At 51.1% G+C, this 24,716-nt stretch overlaps 1 protein-coding gene and 1 non-coding gene across 12 annotated transcripts; both read left to right on the top strand.

Moving 5' to 3' along the window:
* Window positions 1-4,524: 4,524 nt before the first annotated feature.
* PTCH2 (patched 2) lies at window positions 4,525-20,488 on the top strand. Of its 11 annotated transcripts, none has more exons than XM_033115733.1 (22): window positions 4,525-5,279; window positions 5,794-5,935; window positions 11,894-12,083; window positions 12,189-12,258; window positions 12,444-12,535; window positions 13,184-13,379; window positions 14,168-14,289; window positions 14,398-14,545; window positions 14,628-14,759; window positions 14,856-15,011; window positions 15,096-15,188; window positions 15,513-15,638; window positions 15,733-15,851; window positions 15,970-16,318; window positions 16,457-16,769; window positions 16,866-17,008; window positions 17,094-17,274; window positions 17,404-17,684; window positions 17,794-17,931; window positions 18,973-19,115; window positions 19,200-19,299; window positions 19,708-20,488. In XM_033115733.1, exons 1-22 carry the CDS (start codon window positions 5,208-5,210, stop codon window positions 19,972-19,974), a joined length of 3,573 nt encoding a protein of 1,190 aa, XP_032971624.1. In that variant the 5' UTR covers window positions 4,525-5,207; the 3' UTR covers window positions 19,975-20,488. The 11 variants fall into 11 exon arrangements, 9 of the variants coding, with proteins under 9 accessions (XP_032971624.1, XP_032971622.1, XP_032971625.1 ...); XM_033115731.1 differs by having other exon boundaries at window positions 5,743-5,935; window positions 11,894-12,062; XM_033115734.1 differs by having other exon boundaries at window positions 5,743-5,935; window positions 13,184-13,292.
* A 2,328-nt stretch (window positions 20,489-22,816) lies between these two features.
* Window positions 22,817-22,934, top strand: LOC117027902 (U5 spliceosomal RNA). Its single transcript, XR_004424017.1, has one exon. It is a non-coding gene; the product is annotated as a U5 spliceosomal RNA (small nuclear RNA).
* The last annotated feature ends 1,782 nt before the right edge of the window (window positions 22,935-24,716 follow it).

Genomic DNA, 24,716 nt, shown 5'->3' with positions numbered 1-24,716 from the left:
GTCCTAATTATACAGACTCTCCTGCTTCAGATAATTGAGAAATGAAATTTCCCTACTCACAAGACTTCTGGAGTCCTAGCCACCTTGCCTTCACCACCCCCATTCCCAAACACAGGTCAGCTCTACTCTTGCCTCTCCCTTCACTCCACTTTTACAACCTGCAGGTGTTTGGGGGAAGATAAAAGTGGTTCCTGGGGTGAGATTTCACCTCCTAGAATTAAGTAAGTAAAGGTTTCTCTTGATGTGCTCTCTGTGGGTGGCAGTAATTATAAAAAATAATTTGGAATACTGGTTTCTACATTGCTTCAAAAATCTGAAGTCTCTCAAGTTCATTTGAGTAATCGTGCCTGAGCCTTAGTGTTGTTCTCATTGAACCTTGAACTTGTGAGAGACTGACTGGATGAGCATCCCTACCCTGGGGGAGCACCTCCTCCACCAGCCTCCTTGGTTCCTGAACATTTGCTGTAATCAGATAGGAGCTGCAATGGCCCAGCAGAAGTTGTTGAAACCAATAGAACTACAGCAGAAGTGGGAATAAAGAGCTGTGGTGGTGCCCAAGATGGTCCCCTTTGGAACTGAAATTAAATTTGTGTGGCCCAGATGGACAGTCCTGGCTTGGAAGGAAGAGGACCTGCCCTCTGTAATGTTGTTTGGCTTCAGCCAAATCACTGCGTGTCCTCCGTCCCTGAGTTTCCCCATCTGCAAACTGGGAAAGTCGGACTGGGTAACTTCTAAAGGCCCTTCCTATTCTTAGGTTTTGTCGCCTCTCTCAGAGCTTTCTGACCCTTGGGGTCTGGGTGGCCCAAGCAGCCAGAAGACTGCTTGACCACAGAAAGGGGATGAAGCTGGGTAGGTTTGGAGAGAGGGTGAGGTGGGGGCGGAGCAGGGGTTTATTAAACTGTCCCAGAGCCCTCCCATATACCTCTTCCTGATCTTCCCCACTAAGCTTTTGGAATCCCTGACATTAAGTAGAGGAAAAACCTCTTCTTTGCCTTCCCTTGCTCAAGCCCCCGGGCAGCCCCTACTCCAAGGAAACAGACGAGCTGGAGAAAACAAGACAAGGCAAGGGTTCCCTGGGGGAAGGCCTTGCTGAGCTTGAGTCCCAGCTGGGAGCAGCCCCTAGCTCAGGACACTGCTGCTATTGTCTCCAACAATTCCAGGACTGGCTGAGTGCCCAAGATGCTTTGATTTATCTTCTCTTTGCTCTATTTGTCTGCCAGAAAGCAGGGACAGTTTTTGTTTCCTTTTGGCAGCAGCTACAGAGGGTTTGAGTATGCCTGGAATACAGTGTGCAACTGAATGTCCACTGGCCAGCCACCTCTCTATGGGACAAAAGCCAGAAGAGCCAGGCAGGCAAAAGAGTACATAGGATGTGCCCTGCCTCTCCCAGTGATGCTCCATGAGGGAAGTGAGAGAGGAGGAAGGGGACCTTCAATACCAAATCAGGGAGCATTCTGGGGAGGTGTTGAGGAACAGAGTTCTGGGAGCTTGTCAGGTCAGACAAAATTTGATGGCTACTACTCCAGGAACCCCTCCCCAACTAACACCTCACCCCTCCTGCTGGCAAGAGCTCCCTGAGCCTATAAGGAGATTCACTGCAAATGTTGTCCTCCAAGCTTTTTCCTGAGGCTAAACTTCTTCCCACTCCTTCACATTATTCTTCCTGTCCCACTCCCATTTGCAATGGAGAGAGGAGGGAATTGTCTTTACCTGGAGCCTCAAGAATAATCCAGGGGCCTGTTCGGGCCTAGTTTAGAAACTTTCCAGAGAATTGCAGAGAGTATACTTTTTTTATCCACAGCCATCCCTACCCCTAAGGAGGTATATAAGCCAGGCCTTTGTATGCTGCTTTCTAAATAGTTAAATGTGTCTGAGGAAGGGGAAGAGGGGTGTGGGAAGGACCACCCAGACGGAAGGTGTAGAAAGCTCAGCTCTAATGGAGCTGACACGGAGGGAAAGAGGCTGGGTAGAACACATTCTACTGGAAGCCTGGATGACCTGTCCTCGACCTGAGCTGTCTGTCACCACCCAGAAGGACTGCATCATGGGCTTTTCTGCCATAGATGAATGGGGAGATTCTGCTTTGATTCTTAGCTCGTCTCTTTCCCCCACCCTCAAGGTGAAAGGCATTCTCTGATCTCTGGTTGCAGCCTCTGGCACTGGAGACTTGACAGGTGTACTATTGGTCCCTAACATAATGTTTAGTCGGCAGTGGGGACTGCCAGGTCCCCTGCTTCCCTCCTCCACATCTCAGGGTCATTGACTCTGCCTGGCCCAGATAATAAGCTGCCCAAAGTGTGGTGAGTGAGAAGTTTGTGGGAGTACCAGGGAAAGAAGGCCTGCCCTGGCTCCTCCCACATGGACCCTATCCTGAAGCCAGGTTGGTCACTTTACCCAGCAGTTGTGTGTGAGAGAGAGAGGCCTTCCATTTCCTGGCCCTTCCACAGCCATACATATCTCATTTAATCCTTATGTCAATGTCAAAATTATGTGACTTGCCCAAGATCTCACAGTCAGTGTATAATTCAGACCTTGAACTATATCTTCTTTTAGATTCTGTTGTCTTCCCACCTCTCCCATCCAATACCTCTCACTTCTGGAAATTTTCCCTGAGTATTCCAGCTCACAGTGGTTTCCCCTGTGGTCCCTGTGTTCCCCCTTATTCTTCTGAAAACCAACTTCTGAAAACCAAGTGCTCTGCAACCCCAGAGTTTAGCTAAGGGGTGGACACATAAACCCTAAAGGATGTTTGTCTTATTAATCAGTAATTAGATTTACTCCTTGGTGATAATGAATTTAATTAGATTGCTTTTCTCTTTTGTTATTCTTTAGAGAACTTACCCGGTTTGGGCCCAAAACACATAACCAGGTCCAGTGGAAACGACAGTGAACCAGGTTGTTCCACAGTGAAGCAGACTGCTCGTAGAAAAAAAAGAGGAGCTTCTACTTCCCCTTCCTATTCCCTGGGTTCTGTGGCTTTTAGTTCAGCCTGGCTGAGCTCAGCTGCACTCAGGAAATCACTTTGTTAGGGAGAAGAAAGGTCATTTCGGAGCTTGGACAGTCAGACAGTACTAGGCCCTGGGTTGGAATGTTGGAACTGCAGACCAATTTCTACCACTCTGGTCTTTGAACTACAAGGCAAGAAGTTTTCTCAGCAGGCAGGCCCTACCCTGGAAGCATCCATAGACACGCTGGACCTCACCACAGTTGTTAGCAATGGTAGGCCTGCGGTGGAAGCAGAGTCCCAAGACCCAGGCAATTACAAATCTATTTCTCTATGGACCTTATGTCTTGCAGAGTCTGGTAAGAAAGAAGGAGGTCTCTCAAGAGCTACTTACAGCAAAGACTCTCCACTTGCCATCCTGATGACACCCAGCCATACATATCTTTGGTTGTAGCCCCAAGAGCAATCTAGGGGCCCATACAGCCTCGTTTAGAGGCTATTTCTATTCCTAGAGAATTGCTGAGGGTACACTTTTTATCCACAGCAGGACCCACTGCTCTATGTCAGGGAGGAAAAAAGGGCTTGCACACAAGCTGCTTTTAATGTGTAGTTACTACTTGGCCAACAGCATCATACATGTATTAGTTGCTCCACAGGCATTTTCTGGGTGAATGGACCAATGGAAGAACAAACCTATTAGGTGTTCACCTCCTCAGCCTGAAGGTTCCCTTTCCCCAGGACTGAGGCTCTGGAGATGATGGTAATTGACATGAGTTTTCGAAAAGCAGTTTGAAAATGGGTAGCAGGAGCCATAAGAATGTTCATGCTTTTTGACCCAACACCCCCTCTTCTGGGAATCTGTCCTAAGGACAGTCTCCAAATGATTGATGTAAAGACTATGTAGTAATATGAAATGTTTCTGATGTAATGATAAACAAGTCTAGAAGAACTGACCAAGAAATTGGCCAGAGATAATCGTTGTGAATTTATTGGAGATTCTTTTTCTCTTTCCCAAACTTTACATGTTAGAGAATTGATTTTACCCTCTTCAGCCATTCAGGGTTAATCAGTCAGGAACCTGGCAGAAACAGCACCCTCAGATGGGATAGTTGATGAACAATTAATAAAGGGACTGTTCTGTTTCCAGTCCTTTCCACCCTGGTTTCTGCAACTCTCAATGATTCAACAATTATGGAGCACCTACTTATTGTCTAGTGAGGGAGGCAGACTTTCAAGTACATAAATTGTATCATAAATGCAATAATGAATATATAAGTTGGGTGTTATAAGGGGCGCAAAAAAGCAGCTCTGTCAGGAGGGAGGTGTGAATCAAGGCAGGTTTCAAAAGGGGTGATTGATTCAAGTTCAGTTTTGAAGGTTGTCTGCTAAAACAAAAAGGGCCACAACATGTACAAAGGTGGAAACGCAAGGAATAACATGGTGTTTTTAGGAACTTACGTGTGGCTCTGCAGGCTGGAAGGAACATTGGGTGGGTGTGAAGAAACTCAGAGATAAGGCTGTAGTTAGATCATGCTGGGCGCTGTGCTCCAAGTGGGCTTTGTGTTTTGGGAGTTACTAGATATGCATTTTAGAGAGATGACTCTAGCCTCAGTGGAGAGAGTGGACTGAACAGGGCAAGAATGAAGGCAGAGAAGATTTGAAAACAAGTCTGGGTCTTGGCTGGGTAAGCCAGCAGATACCCTTTCTCAGCATTGGCCGGCCTTTCCTGACTTATACTTGGCCAGCGCCGTGCCTCTCTGGGATCTCCCTCCCTCCTCCTCCCCGAGGGCCTCGCTAGCGGGCGGGGAAGCTAGGCGGGGGGTGGCCCTGCCTGGGTGGTCTTCTGCCTTGCCCCCTGCGGCGCTGTTGCCTAGCAGCGGATCCGGCCGCGCGGCTCCGGGTAATTTGTGGGCCCCTCAGCCAATGAGAGGGCGTCCACCCGCCTGCTCCCTTTTTCTGGGGCTACAGACGCCTCCTCGGCATTGCGGTCGCCACCTCGAGCCGCGTTGGGTGTTGCGGGCCAGTAACTGTGGGCACGCAGGACCCACGCCGGTCGGTCGCCGCGCCCTGGCCCATACGCCGTGCACTCCTCCGGGTCACAGCCACCGCGGCACTCCAGCACGCGACCTTCACCTACGCCCGCGCCTAAGCAGCGCTGCTGAACCCTGACGCGGGGCCCAGCGGTACAGGGGATCCAGGCCAGCCTATGGGGGCTCCCAGATAACGCGGGTTGGGGGCGCCCACGCCCCCCATTCCCGCCAGCATGGCTCGGCCGCCGCCCCTCGGGGAGCTGCCCCCAGACTACACACCCCCAGCTCAATCCGCAGCACCCCAGGTGAGTAGAGGGAAGCGCGGGAGGGATAGGGAAGGAAAATTGGGACCGGGTCTAGAGAGACCCCAGGTATGTCACTTGGGCCTCTGCAAGGTGTGATGTCTCTAAGTGCCGTGTGTTCTTGCCTGCCCGGAAAAGTGTGTGTGTACTGTGTCTCCTCGGCATCTGGCGGGTGAGAGTGAGTGTGTCTGTGGGTTCATCTCTGTGTCCACCTGAGAACAGGTGTGTATATATGTATCCTATTCCAAGAAAACGGGCCTATGCCTTCCTCAGGTGCGTAATGGGTGGGGGCAGAGAATAGAGTTAAATCTTTTTCCAAGTTTGGGCCTCTGCCTGTGTAGGTCCTCCCTGTCCTGTATCCAGAAACCAAGAAACTAGAGTTTGGTGGAGGGTGTATACATAGAAAGGGAAGGATTTCATGCACTGTTTCAGTAATGCCTGGCTGACCCTTCTCTTTCCATCCCAGATCCTAACTGGGAGCCTGAAGTCTCCGCTCTGGCTTCGTGCTTACTTCCAGGGCCTGCTCTTCACTCTGGGCTGCGGGATCCAGAGACACTGTGGCAAAGTGCTCTTCCTGGGACTGTTGGCCCTTGGGGCTCTGGCACTGGGTCTCCGCGTGGCCATCATTGAGACAGACCTAGAACAGCTCTGGGTGGAAGGTGAGTGTGGACACTGACCACAGCTGCTTGGGTATTGTGAACCCAATGCAAGAACAGGGTGAGGTGCTGGCTACTGAGTTCTAGGTAGCTTGGCTCTGGATCTGGAAGGAGCAACCCGCCCACCAGAACCTGGGTATCTGGGAGATGATGGAGTCCTATGACTAGGTATATAGAATAGTTATCTGTCAGAGGGAGGGACAGAGAGAGAGAGATTCGCATTTATTCCCAAACTTTTGTGTTGTTTTTTTCTTTTTTTCCCCTTCTTACCCCCATCCCCCTTCAAGCCGCTGTTTCTCAGTCTAGTTGTGTAGGACACAGCTCCCTGGCCCATGCTGGTATTAGGAGCCTTGCGCTCCCCCCAGCTGAGGCAGTCGGTCGGCTGTTCAGGGTACCTGGCAGGCCACTCACAGCAGCTCTCGCCAGCTGCCGGCCACTCATGATGGCTGCCGGCCACTCACACTGGCCACCGGCTGCACGTGGTAGCCCACACGGGAGTCGGCTGCTCATGGCAGCCCAGCTCCAAGGAGAGAGAGTCATTGTTCACAACCTTAACTGTAGAGGGCGCAGCTCACTGGCCCATGTGGGAATTGAACCGTAGACCTTGGTGTTAGGAGCACAGCGCTCCAACCACCTGAGCCAGCGGGGCCTTTATGAGTATTTTTGACTGCTTGGCAGGGTTTGTAAAGGCAACTAAAAAAGGCCCATCCTTCAGTAGCAAGGAAAGTAAAATACCCTGTTTCCCTGAAAATAAGACCTAGCCGGACAGTCTGCTCTAATGCATCTTTTGGAGCAAAAATCAATGTAAGACCCAGTCTTATTTTACTATAATACAAGACCGGGTCTTATATAAAATATAATATAATATAATTAATATAATATAATACCACGTCTTACATTAATTTTTGTTCCAAAAGTCACATTAGAGCTGATTATCTGGCTAAGTCTTACCTTTGGGGAAACAGGGTATGTACTGGGATATAGAATACAATATAATACAAAGCAGAATATGGTTATATTCTTGTATAAGAGAAGGCAGGGAGAGATCACATCTGACCAGGAAAATCAGGAAAGTTAGAACTGGAGGGCTGGGGAAACTGAGAAAATCACCTGGCAAGTCTCCAAGGAGAGGTCCCATGCATCCAGGCCCTTGTAGCCATTTTGTGGAGCACAGAATATCTACTTTGAGGCAACAACAATCTCTACTTTGAGGGTCCAATGGGGCCAAATCCTCACTTCCTAATAGAAGCATTAGACTAAAATGATTTCTTATTAATAATTTCAGCATAACTCCTTTCCTGGGGTCTGATTTCATATGGCAGCCCTTTAATAGATTCAAACTCCCCTGTGTTCTTGCCTGGAAATTTGCATTTATGGGCTCCCCCAGCATTGGCCCACACCCAAAGGTGGGGCCCAGGTTAGAGTCTCACACCCTTGAGTTATTTCAAATACTGGCAATCTCTAGGATCCAGAGCAGATGTTTTTTGGAGACTGCCTGCTTGCCTGTTGGGCTCCCACACCCCATTCCCCACCCTACCCCAGCCCTCTGCAGACTCGCATACTGACACACTCTAGGCCAGCCCTGGGGTCCAGAGCAGATGTTTCCCTGTGCCTGCCTGCCTGCCCCCAGCCCCGGGACACACATGTGCATACACGCACATACACACACCCCTGCTGCCTGGGTGGTCCCAAATTACTCTTGGATTTCCTGCCACAATAGAGGCTGTCTCCCCCTCCCTTCCTCCTTCATTCCCCAGATCTTCCCCCATCTCAGCACTGCTTGAACCTTCATGTTTCCTCATCCTCTCTCCTACACTCCAGCACAGGACAGGCTAAATCCCACCAGAGTTTTGCTGCTCTTTGTGGGAGAGTAATATGAAAGGGCGGTACCCAATTCCTGAGACTTTTTCCTTTGTTTCAGAATATCACTCTGTCTTGTATTGGCTAGGACTGAGGGTGAGGTAAAAGCAGTGATTTTTGACCTGATCTTTTCTCTACATCTGTAGTTGAAGGCTTCTCCCAGCAATGCCCTAGGCAATGAGGAGCTGATCGTGGTGAGGACTGAAGGGTATTCTCTATTACTTTCCATTTTGCTAATAGAGAAAGCAAAGAAAGAAGCAGGATATTGGCTATCAGAGATCTGGACCAGAGTTCAGAGTCCAGCTTTGTCATGGTGAGACCTGGAATATGACTTGTCTTTTCTGATGAATTTTAAAGCTAGAGGGCTCAGAGATAGATTGTTCTCTAAAATAAAAATTACAACATATAGCCCAACTAGTACGTATAAAAACAGTGATAGACATGATTTGAAATTGGAGCTATCCCTGAAGGTAAGATATACAGCCATTCTATCTAGAAGGCAGAGGATGACCACATGTCAATCAGTTGGTGGAACCACTATCCACTGAAGTACCCAAGTTTGCTTTCTTTGAAACCTTGGGAGTCAGCCTCAGTTCTTGCTCACCTAATTGATTACTATACCAGCAAATTCTTCTTCCTTCTTAACCTCTTTCATAACAGTCCCCTCCTTCCCACCCTTGCGGCCATTGCTCTAGTCGAAGCCTTTTTCAGTCTCTGGCAGTACACTCCTGATCGTAATATTTAGAATACTTTTAGCCATGTGAAAGAGAAAGAAAGGAAAGGAGGGAGGGAAGAAGGAAGAAGATTGGTTTATTATCCCCTGTAACAAGAAATCTGGCAGTAGACAGTAGAGAAGCTCCAGAATAGCTAATTCAGCAACCTGAGAACATAAGCAAGGACCCAGGTTCTTGCTATCTTTCTCTGCCTTCTACAGCGTGTTGGGCTTTTGTACTCAAGCTTATCATCTCCTTGTCCCAAGGTGGCTACTGCAGTGTCAGAAAAGGGAAGTCGTCCCTCTCTTGCCTCCATTTTTGAAAGTGAGGAAAAATTTACCAAAAGACTCCCACCTGACTTCCCATTTGGTCACTTTGGCAAGAACTGTGTAGCACCCTGTGCCTAAATCCTTCACTTGACAAAGGCAATGGAATTACAGTAGTACATCGGTTTTTGAACGTCTCCGTTGATAAACATTTCAGTTTACAAACGCCATGAATTTTATGGATCTATGATATCATTAGATAGTAAAATTCATGCTAAATTTGCAGTTTTAGGGGTTGATTTTAAAGGTCTGGAACAGATTAATCCATTTTGCATTACTTTCTATGGGGAAACTGTGCCTCGGTTTTCGAACGTTTCAGAACTCGAACAGTCTTCCAGAACGGATTATGTTCGAAAACCGAGGTACCACTGTACTGTGATTGACTCTTAGACCAATCAAATTTCACCCCAGGCTGGGGAGGGGCCCAGCTGCCCTGAATCATTAGGCCTTTCAGAGGATGGCAAAGGAAGGCTTCCTGTCCACCTCACCTTCAAACCTGCCTCCACACTGCCCTCCTGTGGTGTATCTAAATCTGGCCAAGTCAGTCGCCACTTAGAGCCCTTCCACTGCTTTCTACTAGGTTCCAGGCTCCTTAGCACACATTCTAGGCCCTCCATAAACTAACTCTTGATTGCTTCTCAGCATTGCCTCTGCCTCACTCTTAGCAGTCCAGCACATATTTAGTCTAGGACGCCTTTTCCTGCCTTCTTCTCCTGGCCAACTCCTACTATTCATCATTCACAACTCAGCTCCAGAATATATTGGTAGGTAATGAAAGAGATCCTCTGACGGTTCTGCTCAAAACCTTCCATGGTTCTCATTTCACTCAGAGACAGCCTGAGTCCCTACAATAGCTTACAGGCCCTTACAGGTGACATCTCTAGACCAAAGATTATGAACATTTCTGAGGGACTTGATACATATTGCAATATTGCTTCTTCTCCCAAATATTGTACCAAATTACACTCACAAGGCAGGTTAGAGTACACTCCTATCAGTCAACATGAGTGCTATCAATTTTTTAATGTTTGCTAATTTGATAGATGGTAATTTATTGCTGTTTTAAGTTGCATTTATAGGACTACCTATAAGGTGAGCTCATTTTCCATGCTGGCTAACCAGTTACAGCGTCCTTTTTGTCAGCACAAACGTTTTTAACAAATACTGATTTTGTTAATGTCTCCTTCTCCTGTTCTCCTACTTCCTCCCCATTCACAGTCGTTTTTTTCCTCCAGTTTTTTCATTTTTCTGTCACATCATTTATCTCCCAGCAACTATTGAATAATAACTCCGTATCTGTGCCTACTAGGTGCCGAGCAATTTCTTAAGTACTTTGCCTGCATTGATTCTGATTCTACCAAGGCAGCCATTGTCCCCATTTTACAGATGAGGAAATTGAGGGTCAGAGAGACTAAGTAATTTGCCCCAAGCACAGACTAAGTGTCAGAGCTGAGGCTCAAAGCCAGGTCTGTGCAGAGCCTTCCTGCCCTCCCCCCACACCTGCTGTCTTCTGCCCGCACAATACATCCCAGCTCGTCCGTCCTAATATGTCATCATCGTGGTCAGCAGCCAAGCTTTATGTTTTTCTCTTCCTCATTTTTTTCTGAGGATTCTTTATTCTCGTTGATGTTGTATTTTAAGTGATCGATGTTTCTTTCTCTTGCTTTCGTATTAGCGCTGTGTGGGTTCCTTGCGTCTTCCACGTGTCCTTCCCCTCAGCAAACTCACTCACTATGGGGAGCTCACGTCTGTCCTCCCCTCCGATCCTTTGTAGCAGCTCTGGCCTGAGCCTGGTGAAATAAGCACTGTAGTACAATCCTGGGGAAGGAGAGGGGAGGGAGGGAAGAAGAAAAAGAGTAGGTAGAAGGGGGCAGGATGGCTGTGTGAAACTGGATTCATGAGGGGAGGGCCAGGAATGTGATTTGGGTGAGGGGATGTGAGCATATGGGTAAATCTGTGTTGGGGAGTTTGGGGGTTTGGGGCTCTGATGAGTAAGGAAGTGGGGGTTTGAGAAAGAAATTAGGGAGCATGACATTCCCCAGGGCTGGAGTCTCAGAGAAGCAGTCAGTACATGTTGGCCCCAGGAATGGCAGTGACCAACAGGAAGGCTCCCCAAACAGGTGGAAGAAGAAGTGGGTCTAAGACCAGATCAAGGCCTCCAGGCTGGTTTGGCCCTGGCCCTCGCCCTCCACCAGTCAGGTCATATCCCCTCTCAGCGTCGCCACCTCCCCTAGGCCCAAGTGACAGCATGTCTCCAACGCCAGCATAACGCAGGACCTGAGGGGCACTGAGCTCAAGGAGACTAAGGCGCTGGCACTCCCTGTTGTCTGGACAGTGACACTGGTGGTGAAAGGGATCTGGACCCTTTCTTCCCCTTGGCCCACTGTGCTGTCAGCTCTCCCAGGGCACATGAGCTGATACCAGGTCCTTCTTGCATGAGTGGAAGCAGTATGTTGACAGCATCACACTGAAAGCCTCTCTGGTCCTCCCCCTTGCCTGTGCCACTGCTGGGTCCATTATTACCAGGCACTACCATCCCTTCCCTCTCAGCAGAACAGTTTACAAAAGGCTGTATGGGTATAAATCACTGCCTGGGGTACCCTGAACTGGGAACCTGCCCGGCCTAGACCTGTTCTTTGAGGAGACCCCCCAGTGGCAGCCTCCCTGTTGGCCGCTTTTGTCCCTCTTTTCTTCACCAGAGCAGAGAGGAAGTGAGTGAGGTTTCCCTTACCAGGAGGCCCCCAAAACCCAAGCCTTGGCCCAGCTCATACTGATTTCTCATTTTTAAGTTATTTGCCCCAAACCTAGCCAACCTGGTTCATGCTTAAATGTTAGATCACTCAAGAATTCCATAGATCCACACACCTGAGGCCTCTCACTTTCCTGATGAACTCCAGGTTCCCAGCAGAGGGACAGGAGCCTGGGGAGTCGTTTTGGCCTTCACGGAGAAGGCAGGGGCTCCTCCGAGCTGCTCTCCTCCCACTTGTCTGAGGGTCTTCCATTCCCCAGGGCTCTGATCCACCGAGGCTCTTTTCCCCAGCTTTCTCTCTCTGCTCTGGCAGTGGGCAGCCGGGTGAGCCAGGAGCTGCATTACACCAAGGAGAAGCTGGGGGAGGAGGCTGCATACACCTCCCAGATGTTGATCCAGACCCCACGCCAGGAGGGGGAGAACGTCCTTACACCTGAGGCACTTGGCCTCCACCTCCAGGCAGCTCTCGCCGCCAGTAAAGTGCAAGTATCACTCTATGGAAAGTGAGTCTGGCTGAGCCCCTGAGCAAATGGGGGTGAGGCGTGCTATGGCAAGGCTGGAGCGGGATCCCCCTCTCCTTCTGATCTCCTGTCCCCTGGCCACTGTAGGTCCTGGGATTTGAACAAAATCTGCTACAAGTCAGGAGTTCCCCTAATTGAAAATGGAATGATTGAGCGGGTGAGTATCCTGAGCTGTTCTCTGCGACTGGGTCGGGTGGAACCTTTTCTGCAGTAGGGGAGGGCTCGGAAAGACTCCTGGAGGCTAAAAGTCGGGAGGTGGGCGGTTGCAGAGGGCATCCTACAAAGGTCATGGAGAAAGGAGCCCAGGGACAGGACTGATGTAGCCTGGGGTGTCCCCGGCAGATGATTGAGAAGCTGTTTCCGTGCGTGATCCTCACCCCCCTCGACTGCTTCTGGGAGGGAGCCAAACTCCAAGGGGGCTCTGCCTACTTGCCGTGAGTGCCACCACATCTGTTCCCAGGGCCCTGCCTTGTCTTGTGCCGGGACTTCCCCAGCAGAATAGAGGGATGGGAGTAAAGACGGATCAAAATCTTACCAAGGGCCTAAGGACCTCCCACACCAGGGTCAGAGCACCGGCTGCCCCAGAGCTCTCTCCATGTCCCCCGTCTCCTCACCTCCAAAGGAAAGACAAACCTATCTTATTCAGACAGAACAAAACACAAAGATCTGTAAGACCAGAGCAAAGAAGAAAAAAGATCCCCAGAAGGAGATTTTGCCAAGGAGATTCAGCTAGGTGTCAGCTAAGCTCTTGCCCACGCGAGAAAGAAAACCTGTTATAGGCAGACGCCTGTATTATGTATTAGAACCAAAGGTAGATGGTTTGGGAAGGGATTTTTCCATGCATTAAGTACTTTCTGTCCTGATGTCCATCTCAGCCCCTTGGATCCGCCCACAGCTCACTGCAGCAGCCTGGTGGGCTGGTGTAGCCTGGGACCTCTGGGAAACTGAGCCTTGCGTACTCTCCATATGGAGGGACAAATGAGCAGCTAGGAGGAGATGGGGTGCAGCCTGGGTTCCCTAGCAGCAGTTTAGACGGTGGGAATTGATTCCTGATCCTCACCAGCCATGGGCTCTTCCCTCAGTGGCCGTCCCGATATCCAATGGACCAACCTGGATCCCAAGCAGCTGCTGGAGGAGCTGGGCCCCTTTGCCTCCCTTGAGGGCTTCCGGGAGCTGCTAGACAAGGCACAGGTGGGCCAGGCCTATGTTGGGCGGCCCTGTCTGAACCCTGACGACCTTCACTGCCCGCCTAGTGCCCCTAACCATCACAGCAGGCAGGTGGGTTCCAACTGGGTCTGCCAGGGAAAGCCTATTTTCCTTCCCTTTCCCCTTCTCATATGTTCCTCTGTTCTGGGAGAGAGTAGATGGTGCTCTTTGCTCAGCCCCCCATTTCCTGGATATTGCTACCCTGTTTCCACTGTGCTAGACACCTGGAGTGTTCCATTCTCCTTCAGTTCTCCTAAGGAACCCTCAAGTGGCATATGAGTCCTTTTCTAAGCCCAGAAAGTCTGGACTTTATCAAAATAGACTTGTACAGGGAAACTGAGGACAAATTAGCTAAGCACGAGTATTGTACCTAGTTTCCTGAGTGTCTGTGTGGCCCTGTGAATGTGGAGCTTTTACCAAAACCCACCAAAGTTAAGGCAGCTCCTCGCAGCAGCCTATTTCCAGGCCTCAGCTCCCTCTCGTGGCCTCCTCTCGGCAGGACGATAGCTGTTCCCTTTCAGTGTGGGCAAGAGGCTCGAGATAGTTACATACCTACCGTGTTTCCCCGAAAATAAGACCTAGCCAGACAATCAGTTCTATTGCGCCTTTTGGAGCAAAAATTAATATAAGACCCGGTCTTATTTTACTAATATAATATAATGTAATGTAATTAATATAATACCAGGTCTTATATTAATTTTTGCTCTAAAAGACACATTAGAGCTGATTGTCTGGCTAGGTCTTATTTTCGGGGAAACAGGGTACGCAGCAGGCCTACAGAGCTCCATGGTTCAGTCTAGGGACACCACTTACCCCCAGCCAGGGTTTAAGTCATAAGTCCCTCCTTTGTTTCCCTCCAGGCTCCCAATGTGGCTCAGGAATTGAGCGGAGGCTGCCATGGCTTCTCCCACAAGTTCATGCACTGGCAGGAGGAACTGCTGCTGGGAGGCATGGCCAGAGACCCCCAGGGACAGCTGCTGAGGTAGTGCCTCCTCTGGCAGTTGGCAAGGGGACCCCAGGGATGGGAATCCACACTCCATTTCTAGGCAGCACTGGGTAAGACCCCTAATTCTCCTGCACCCCTCACCAGGGCAGAGGCCCTACAGAGCACCTTCCTGCTGATGAGCCCCCGCCAGCTGTATGAGCACTTCCGGGGTGACTACCAGACGCATGACATCAGCTGGAGCGAGGAGCAGGCCGGCACAGTGCTGCAGGCCTGGCAGCGGCGCTTTGTGCAGGTCAGTGTGGGGCAGGAAGGGCAGGGCGGAGCCCTGAGGCTGCTCCCTGCCCCTGCCCCTCAGACCCACCCTGTCTCTCCAGCTGGCCCAGGAGGCCCTGCCTCAGAACACGTCCCAGCAGGTCCATGCCTTCTCCTCTACCACCCTGGATGACATTCTGCACGCTTTCTCTGAAGTCAGTGCTGCCCGTGTGGTGGGAGGCTATCTGCTCATGGTGGGTCCCACTCCTGGCCACTTACCCCCATCTCTCTACCTGGTGCCCCCCCGCCCTGGGGACCCCTGTCCAAGACAGCGCCGTCTCTCCCCACAGCTGGCCTATGCCTGTGTGACAATGCTGCGGTGGGACTGTGCCCAGTCTCAGGGTGCCGTGGGCCTTGCTGGGGTGCTGCTGGTGGCCCTGGCAGTGGCCTCAGGCCTTGGGCTCTGCGCTTTGTTCGGTATTGCCTTCAATGCTGCCACTACCCAGGTACACCAGACTGCAGGGCAGGTTTGGGTACCTACAGCTCAGGCTGCTTGGTTCCTCCAGCTGCCCTCCCCTGTGCTCCTCCAGGTGCTGCCTTTCTTGGCCCTGGGCATCGGTGTGGATGATATATTCCTGCTGGCACATGCCTTCACAGAGGCTCCACCTGGCACCCCTCTCCAGGTGTGGCCTCACCCTCCACCTTGGGCTCACCTAAGTTCAGCACAGAAGTTAAGAGCCTCTGGGTTTGGGTGACCTCGGGCTAGTAATAACCAATCTGTGCCTCAACTTCCTCATCCGTAAAAGGGGTAATAATATGGCTTGTGTCATGAGGGTTGGTGTGAGGATCGGTGAGATAAGTCAAGTGCTTAGAACAGTGTGCATGACACGTACGTGGTACTCAGTAAATGTTAGCTGCTGTGTGGTCATTGTCCCTCCTCTGCCGAGCCTCCCATTTACTCTACCTTGAAGACCCACGGCCCCCCCACCCCCACCCAATCCTGGCAGGAGCGCATGGGCGAGTGTCTGCAGCGCACGGGCACCAGCGTCACACTCACGTCCATCAACAACATGGTCGCCTTCTTCATGGCCGCTCTAGTTCCCATCCCTGCATTGCGGGCTTTCTCCTTACAGGTGAGGCCTCACAAACAGGGCCCAGGCTCAGGGTGGGCGTGGAGCTAAGGGCATGCTTCATCCAGCCTTTGTGCCCCTCCTGTCCATCCCCTAGGCGGCCATAGTGGTTGGCTGTAACTTTGCAGCCGTGATGCTTGTCTTCCCAGCGATGCTCAGCCTGGACCTGCACCGGCGCCACTGCCAGCGCCTTGATGTGCTCTGCTGCTTCTCTAGGTACTGTCCCTGAACCCCCACCCCCACCCCACCGGGCCTTCCTCCATTGGCCCCATGCCATCCCCTCACCAGTATTTCTAGGCACGAATCTGCCACCCCCTCTCTCTGCCTCTTTCAGCCCCTGTTCTGCTCGGGTGATTCAGATTCTGCCCCAGGAGCTGGCAGACAGGGCAGTACCAATGGGCATTGCCCACCTGACTGCCACGGTTCAAGCTTTTGCCCACTGTGAAGCCAGCAGCCAGCATGTGGTCACCATCCTGCCTCCCCAAGCCCACCTGGTGCCCCCACCTTCTGACCCACTGGGCTCTGAGCTCTTCAGCCCAGGAGGGTCCACACGGGACCTTCTGGGACAGGAGGAGGTGACAAGGCAAAAGGCAGCCTGCAAGTCTCTGTCCTGTGCCCGCTGGAATCTTGCCCATTTCGCCCGCCATCAGTTTGCACCCTTGCTGCTCCAGTCACATGCCAAGGTAAGACTCCAGGCCCAGAAGAGTCAGGGTGGGCCAGGGCTTAGGTATCTCTGGTTCCCAAAAAGGGCAGGGGCCCTCGCCCACCACCTGCCAGCTGAGGGGCACCCCGGGCCTCCATCTGAGTGCCATTTCCCATAGGTCGTCGTGCTGGTGCTCTTTGGGTCTCTTCTGGGCCTGAGCCTCTACGGAGCGACCTTGGTGCAGGACGGGCTGGCCCTGACAGATGTAGTGCCTCAGGGCACTAAGGAACATGACTTCCTGAGCGTCCAGCTCAGGTACTTCTCCCTGTACGAGGTGGCCCTGGTGACACAGGGTGGCTTTGACTACGCCCACTCCCAACGAGCCCTCTTTGATCTGCACCAGCGCTTCAGTTCCCTCAAGGCCGTGCTGCCTCCACCTGCCACCCAGGCACCCCGCACCTGGCTGCACTATTACCGAAACTGGCTACAGGGTGAGAGGCAAGGAGAGCGGCAGGGAGGGCTGCTGCAGGGGGAAAAAAAAAACCTGGGGCCACGGGTTAAGTGCACTTGACACTGTTCTTCTCCAGGAATCCAGGCTGCATTTGACCAGGACTGGGCTTCCGGGCGCATTACCCGCCACTCGTACCGCAATGGCTCTGAGGATGGGGCCCTGGCCTACAAGCTGCTCATCCAGACCGGCGATGCCCAGGAGCCCCTGGATTTCAGCCAGGTTGGGAGAGGGCTGGAAGGGTCAGGGAGCACCGAGGGGTCCCGGCCTCATAGGCGCGGGCCTTCAGCTCTCTCTGCCTCTGCAGCTGACCACGAGAAAGCTCGTGGACAAGGAGGGGCTGATTCCACCCGAGCTCTTCTACGTGGGGCTGACCGTGTGGGTGAGCAGTGACCCCCTGGGTCTGGCAGCTTCACAGGCCAACTTCTACCCCCCACCTCCCGAGTGGCTGCACGACAAGTATGACACCACCGGGGAGAACCTTCGCAGTGAGTCCCAGGGGAGCCAGCAAGAGCCTCAGCCTGGGCCCACACAGGCCCTACCCTAAGGCCCTGCCCACGGCTCCCTGTGCTCACTGGCTACCCCTCCCTCCCCCTGCCACCCCTTCCCCTCCACAGTCCCAGCGGCCCAGCCCCTGGAGTTTGCCCAGTTCCCCTTCCTACTGCGTGGCCTCCAGAAGACTGCAGACTTCGTAGAAGCTATCGAAGGGGCCCGGGCAGCGTGCGCTGAGGCAGGCCGGGCCGGGGTGCGTGCGTACCCCAGCGGCTCCCCCTTCCTCTTCTGGGAGCAGTATCTGGGCCTGCGGCGCTGCTTCCTGCTGGCCGTCTGCATCCTGCTGGTGTGCACTTTCCTCGTCTGTGCCCTGCTGCTGCTCAACCCCTGGACGGCTGGCCTCATAGTGAGTCTTTGCAGGGTAGGGCCGGAGAGACCCACTGCTCCCTCACCCTGCCCTGCCCATCCCGCCAGCCCTCCTCCCAGGAGCCCTGGGTGAGCCCTGCTCTCCCCAGGTGCTGGTCCTGGCAATGATGACTGTGGAGCTCTTTGGCATCATGGGTTTCCTGGGCATCAAGCTGAGCGCCATCCCCGTGGTGATCCTTGTGGCCTCTGTGGGCATAGGTGTCGAGTTCACGGTCCATGTGGCTCTGGTGAGCACAGGCACTGCGGGCGGGCGGGACAGCTGAGTCAGTTTGCAAAAAGTATTTATCAAGTACCTAATGTGCTGGAGACTGTTTAAGAATTAGGATATAATAGCAATGCAGACGGGCTTGTCCCTTCAAGGAGCTTATACTCCAGAGTACAGAGATAAACAATAAGCCAGTACATAAATTAGCAGCCATTTCAGTGGAGAGGAAGGGACAAAGCCTTGACTAGAATGGGGTAAGGATAGAATGGAAGAACAGAAAATGGGAACCAACAACTCTTACTGTGAAAGGGATCCGAGAAACAGGATGGCAGCTGAATGGCAATGTGGGTAAAGGAGGGCTTTTCCTAAGACAGAGGTAGTGGAACTGAGGCAGCCAGGCCCGCCTCAGAAAGCTTGGGGGGCCTGGTAGCACCAGCATGGTAGCACCAGCACAAACCTGGCCAGACCCCACAAACAGCTCCCTTCTTTTTTCTCCCATAATTATCCTATTATTCTGGTTATAAGAACAATATATACTCCTTGGGGGAAAAAAAGTTCACATGCAGAAAAGTACCAAGAAAGAATAGAAATCCTCTGAAATGCCCTCCTGATTAGTAACTATTACCACTTCAGTGTCCATCCTCCTAGACCAGGGGAAGCAAAGTTTTTCTATAAAAGACCAGACAGTAAATATTTTACGCTTGGTGGGTCGTATAGTCTCTTTGCAACTCTGCTACTGTAGCACTAAAGCAGCCATAGACAATACAGAAATGAATGAATGTGGCTATGTTTCGATAAAACTTTATTTACAAAAATAGGTGACAGTCTATAGTTTGCCAAACTATTCTAGACATCACTCTGTGTCTCACCAGACATATCTAGACAGTGTTACATAAATGAACTCATGCGTGCTTCCTGGACAGTTCCCAGGAACTCAGCTCACCTGGCCTTCTGTGGGCCAAAGCATGGGTGAGCCCGGGAGACAGATAAGCAGAAGTTGGGGACATCGAAGAGCTGGCCATGGTTGGCCGAGAAGCAGCACTAGGACCACTTTGTTCCCCAGGGCTTCCTGACCACACCGGGTAGCCGGAACCTGCGGGCTGCCCGGGCCCTAGAGCACACATTTGCCCCGGTCACTGATGGGGCCGTCTCCACATTGCTGGGTCTGCTCATGCTCGCTGGTTCCAACTTTGACTTCATCGTAAGGTAGGGGAGGGCTTGGGGCAAGGAGGCAGGGTCTGCCTCTGCTGACTTCATGGCCGTCCAAGCTGATCCCCCACCCCCATCCAGGTACTTCTTCATGGTGCTGACACTGCTCACACTCCTGGGCCTCCTCCATGGCCTGGTGCTGCTGCCCGTGCTGCTGTCCATCCTGGGCCCCCCACCAGAGGTGACCATACCTTCCCTCGGCTCTAGCCCAGGGGACAGGGTGGGACCGGCAAGGGAAGGGACAGAACCGGGACAGTATCCCTGCAGAGGCCAACAGACAGGGCTTAACTCACAAGCACCCAACCCATGAGGTGTCACCAACTGAAGGTGGCAGCCCCCCCGTTTGCCCAGACCCCATGACCCTGCCCCTTAGCTCGCCTGGCTTTGTTTTAGAACCCACCTCAGCCTTTAGGGTCCAGAGCAAGGGACGGTTTGCCCCAGGCATCCTGTCCCTTGTCAGCTCTCGTATCTTCTGGAGGCCAGCAAGGGCCTCAGCTACCTAATGTCGCAGTGATGCACCAGGTTGATGCTGAAGGGGACAGAGGCCCCAGTAGCCCCTGCGCTCACTGGGGCTGGTGTCTCCCCACAGGTGATACAGATGTACAAGGAGAGCCCTGAGGTCTTGAGTACTCCAGCTCCACTGGCAGGAGAACTCAGGTGGGGGGTGTCCCCCACCCTGCCCCAGAGCTTTGCCAGAGTGACTACCTCCATGACCGTGGCCCTCCACCCACCCCCACTGCCTGGTGCCTACAACCACCCAGCCTCAGATGAGCCCACTTGGTCTCTTGCTGCCACACCAGCTGCCAGCGGCTGCAGCAACCTCACTTCTAGGGGACCATGTCCAACCACGGAGTGAAAGAGCAGCTGAAGCATGAAAACCCTGGTTGGGCCACATGAAGTCACTGGGAAGCAAAGGGTGGGTTACTGAATGCAGGATGGACTCCTGAAGAGCTCTGCTGCTGCTGTCTGTCTGTCTATGTCCCCTCCCATGACTCGGCCATCACAGACCTCCCTGATGTCTATACAAAGCCGCCACCCTCTGTCTAGGGTGTGAGCAGCCTTGCACACCCCGGTCCTCTGCCTGTGCCTGTGTCTGGGTGGGGGGAAAAGGCAGCACTTGAGGCTGCAGTGCAGACCTGTTCTCACCACCCCACCCCATACCACACTGCTGCCCCCAGCAGACCAAGCCGAGGGATCCCCTAGCACCCTTCGCCAGTCCTGGCCCCCCTCTGCTTGGTGACTCCTGGGTAGGCTCTTTGTATACCTTCCCACCTCCTACCACATAAATTATTTATATGAAGATGTTTATTTTTGTAGTTTGTATAGATGTTAGCTATGCTGAAAGTTTTATTTTTAAAGAGTGAAATATATTCTATATGAACTCATCTCAAATGACTTTGGTGCTTTTCTTTCGAACAGAGTTGGGAGTTGGCCAATAGAGGTGTCAGGGCTAAAGGTCCTGGGTGGGAAAGATCCCAGGTTCTAAATTTTTGTCACAGAACTTCGGTCTATTTATTCACCTGGAAGTGAAGATGATGTTCAGCAAACTTATGTTGGTTATATACTTGGTAACGATCTGGGTTAAGTGCTTAATAGACAAAATGATACAAATGTTTTTGGTGTCAAACCCTACTCTGTGGGTTTCAGAGCCATGTAATCCAGTCCTGTGCACCTCATCAGATTCTGCCCACCTTCCTGTGTCAGCAGCATGTGGGGGCGTGGGGGCATGGACAAAGGGGAGGTGGCAGGTGAAGTGGAAGCAGATTGGGAAAGCCACCAATTGAAGAAAGAATGGGGACAGGAGGGTCTTGGGAGCTATTTTAGGAGTTTTGTGCCCAGTTCAACCCCACCCCCACCCCAAGGCATCTTTGGCTAGACAGCCCGGGGATCAGTGGGGAAACAATCCAGAAATTAAGATTGTGCTAGCAACCTGTGAGGCGCTGTATTTAAGCTGTTATGTGAAGGTTGTACAGCCCCATTGCACACAGGCCTTGAAGACTGGCCACACCCTGGGCTAGCGTACGGCGCCTCACCGAATGGGATGGGGGTGTCTTTTATTGCCCTTCCCCAACTATGCCAGGGCTCAGTCTTAAGCAACACACATCCACACCCTGGATTCCAGCCACCCACTCACCTGGAACAATGTCACCCTGAGAGCACTGCTTTCTCACACATCACCCACCACGCCAAAGGGCAGATAATCATGTTGTAACCAAAAATAAAATAAGCCTAATGCAGCTGAATCAACATTAAAATGCCTAAAAAGACGTAAGAGAAGTGGGTAGTTGGCTGGGAACCTACAGTAGGGGGTACATCCAACACGTTCAAGGGATGGAGGCTGGATTTGTGTCCAGTAGTGTTTGGGTCACTAGGAGGAACTTTTGGGTGGAGCAGGAGAGCTCACCAGGCTGGAACAGTGCAAAAGCTATCAGTCCACTGTGCCCCTTACCAGCTGAGTGACCTGGGAAAGTTAGCTAACCTTACTGAGCCTCAGCGTCTTCCTCTGGGATATGGGAAGGTTAGAGCCTATCTTGTAGAGTGTTATCTTTTTCTTTCAGGATTTTAAATGAAATCATTTATGTAAGAAATGACCTAGCATTTCATAAATGCTCTCTATTATTGTAGTTTGTACAGATTTTAGCTTTGCTGCAAGTGTTTGCTCTGATTGCATGCTTAAGAAAAAACCCGGAAACAGAAAGGTATCCTGGTATGACAGTAGCTGAAGGGATTCCAGCCAGTTGTTGGAGTTGGAACACCCCAGGAATGGTCAGTCCTGGGGCACTGACCACATCCAATCTCAGGGATAAGTCCCAGTGCTTACAGGGCAGCGTACCCTGTGTGACACCTCACACTAGTCAGCCTTCTGACTTCAGCATACTTTCACGGCTCCCCATCACTGACAAGATAAAATCCAAGCCCTCTCCAGGCCTAACTCCGTCTAGCCTTAGTCACCTCCCCAGTTCTCAGAGACAGCACACGCCAGATACACCACACGCCAGATACACCCTCATTCAGACACACCACACTCAACACAGGCTGAATTACTTTGGTTGTTCACCTCCCATAAATTCGCAAATGCCATTCCCTTTTCCTAGAACACTGATCCAACCTTCCCTTGACCAAACCATCCTTTAAGATAAACTGGATGCCGTCTCCTCCAGGAGGGGTGTTGATGTGACTCCTACGTGGTCCCACGGTCCCGGGAGTGTCTGTGCTCAACTGTCTCCGCTTCTGTCCCTAAAACGGGGGGTGGGGGGTGTACCTGCAGGTATGGAATGGTAGGACTGAACTTCAACAATTGCGACTGATACTTAATCCCAGGCCCGGTAATGAACGTGGCATCGGGCACCGGCGGGAAATGCCCTTACCTCTCTGGGCAAACCCCGGATCGGTTTCCCGGCGGACCCGCAGAGAAGAGAGAGAGAGCTGCGGCCGCCCCGCCTGTGCAGCTCGTATCACCCACCAGCCCGGAACTGGCTGCGATTTGCATACCCATGGTGCTCCACGAAAACCAGCTCACGAGGCTTGAGTTCCAGCCCCACCGGGATTTGTCCACTGTTGCAGGGCATACTGCCTGTTAGAAATGTATGGTCTATACAAACACCAGGCCGGGAGCGCGAATCACGCACGCACTGAACAACCATAAGTGTGCTGAGGATTAGCTCGTTCTAGGAGCTTCCAAGCGGAAGCTGGTAGACATACTCTGGTTTCTCTTCAGATCGTATAAATCTTTCGCCTTTTACTAAAGATTTCCGTGGAGAGGAACAGTTATGAGTTTATACCCAATTTTTTGAGGCCTCGTATTTTTACGAGGCTGTTTTTATGAGGTTAAAAGATAGGTGCGGGTAGGTGCGGGTAGTGGTGTAATTTGTTGTGATTGTGTCTAAAACACGAGAATAGTATTTTTTGGCGGGTGTTAACTATGGGTAGTTTTCTTAACATCTTTTTAAGATTGCACATTGTTTTATTATTATTACCCTGTGCAAGCTTTTATCGGAATGAAAATATCTGGTTTTTTGGATTAATAGTATACAACTGTCGTGTGGGGTGTCGGGCGGGGTCTTAGCCATCATCTTCTTGCTAGCTCCCCCTTTTTGCTAGCCTAGCCACAGCAGTTATATTAGTGCCCAATGGCTCACTGGTTACAGCTAATGGCCATTTGATCGCAGTCGATGGCCATTTACTACCTGAGCCAGCACCTTTCTATGTGAGGCCGAGAGCCTGGAAACTGCTTTTTAGGGCTCTGTCCCCACAACAACCCAGGATAAATAGTGGACATAAGTATACAAGCTCAGTGAAACGTGACGTGCAGAGAAAACACTTTGAGAGGACAGGGCTCACTTGCTTCCAAATGTGTCCTGTCCCTGGGTCTCAGACGAAGTTTCTCCCACTCTTTTACATTCTCTCCGTAGGAAGCTTATCTAGCTCTATGTCATTTGAAGTTAATACTTTATTGGAGGTCTCATAGCTGATGACTTCCAAATTTACAGCCATCAGTAGGTCCCATTGACTTCCACATTCAAAGCATTGTTTCATGCAATGATATTTTACTCCCTTCACTGCTACCACCCTGGTCCAAGAGCTCTTGATGGATTCATGCAATATCCCCCTCACTAACTTTTTAGATTTTCTTCTCCGCACCTCTACCACACCCTCCCCACACCTTTGTCCACAAAACAGCCAAACTGTTTTGTTGTTTTTTAATGTAAATCCCATCACCAGGACACATGGCTCAGAGACCTTCTTGAGGTCTCTGGAATCCAATGTTATCATATTGTATGAAAACAGTCCTGCTCCCACCATATCACCGTTTATCCTTTTAACTGGCTTTATTTTTTTCAGAGCACAAACTACTCTGATTATAGCATGCATTAATTTCTTTACTTGTCTGCTGTATGTTTTTCTTCCTAGAATTTAAGTTCCATGAGGCAGGGACTTTACCTGACTTGTAGTCTGATGGATTCCATGACCCAAAGTCAATGTCTGGGAAATGCGCACTCAATGAATATTTGTAAAACAAATGAATGGATTTATTATCTAAACACATCTACAGTATTTAATCTGTCCCACTACAGTTCTAAGCACTTTACAAAATTAATCTTCCTAAGAACCCTACTGAACAGATTCTATTATTATATCCATTTTATCAATAAAGAAAGTGATGCACAGAAAGGCTAAATAGCCTCGCTCAAGTCACAAAACCAGGAAGTGGTGGAGCTGGGATTCAAACCTAGGCAGCCTGGCTCCAGAAGAGGCATACTCTTAATTACTGAGCTACTGATGGGGTTCAGGATATGCTACCCCAAAATATGGCACCTTGGCATAGTGAATATTTTAAACTGAAGGAATTTGAGAAAACAGTAAAGTCACTTCAACCTCCCCACCCTACCTACCCTTACCCTCCCTTCTCCCTTGAAACAAGTTATAAAATCCTCAAGTGAGAGGAACTCTATCTATCCCAGGAGAGAAGGAGCCATCCTTATCTCCAAACACACAGAGACTCCAGGAAGAATCCAAACCAACAGGTCTTGCTATATTTCCCTTTTTTTTTTTTTTTTTTTAAGATTTTATTGGGGAAGGGGAACAGGACTTTATTGG

The sequence above is a fragment of the Rhinolophus ferrumequinum genome, chromosome 9 (assembly GCF_004115265.2).
Source record: "Rhinolophus ferrumequinum isolate MPI-CBG mRhiFer1 chromosome 9, mRhiFer1_v1.p, whole genome shotgun sequence".
NCBI lineage: Eukaryota > Metazoa > Chordata > Mammalia > Chiroptera > Rhinolophidae > Rhinolophus > Rhinolophus ferrumequinum.
Note: the sequence above shows the minus strand (reverse complement) of the source record. Positions and strands in the feature narration are given on the sequence as shown.

Excerpts from the sequence above, each read along its gene's own strand:
- PTCH2 (XM_033115730.1), top strand. The coding sequence starts at position 5,208 with ATGGCTCGGCCGCCGCCCCTCGGGGAGCTGCCCCCAGACTACACACCC. Across the intron at positions 15,189-15,512 it reads CACCTGGCACCCCTCTCCAG|GAGCGCATGGGCGAGTGTCT; the intron begins GTGTGGCCTCAC and ends CAATCCTGGCAG. Across the intron at positions 15,852-15,969 it reads GTGCTCTGCTGCTTCTCTAG|CCCCTGTTCTGCTCGGGTGA; the intron begins GTACTGTCCCTG and ends TGCCTCTTTCAG.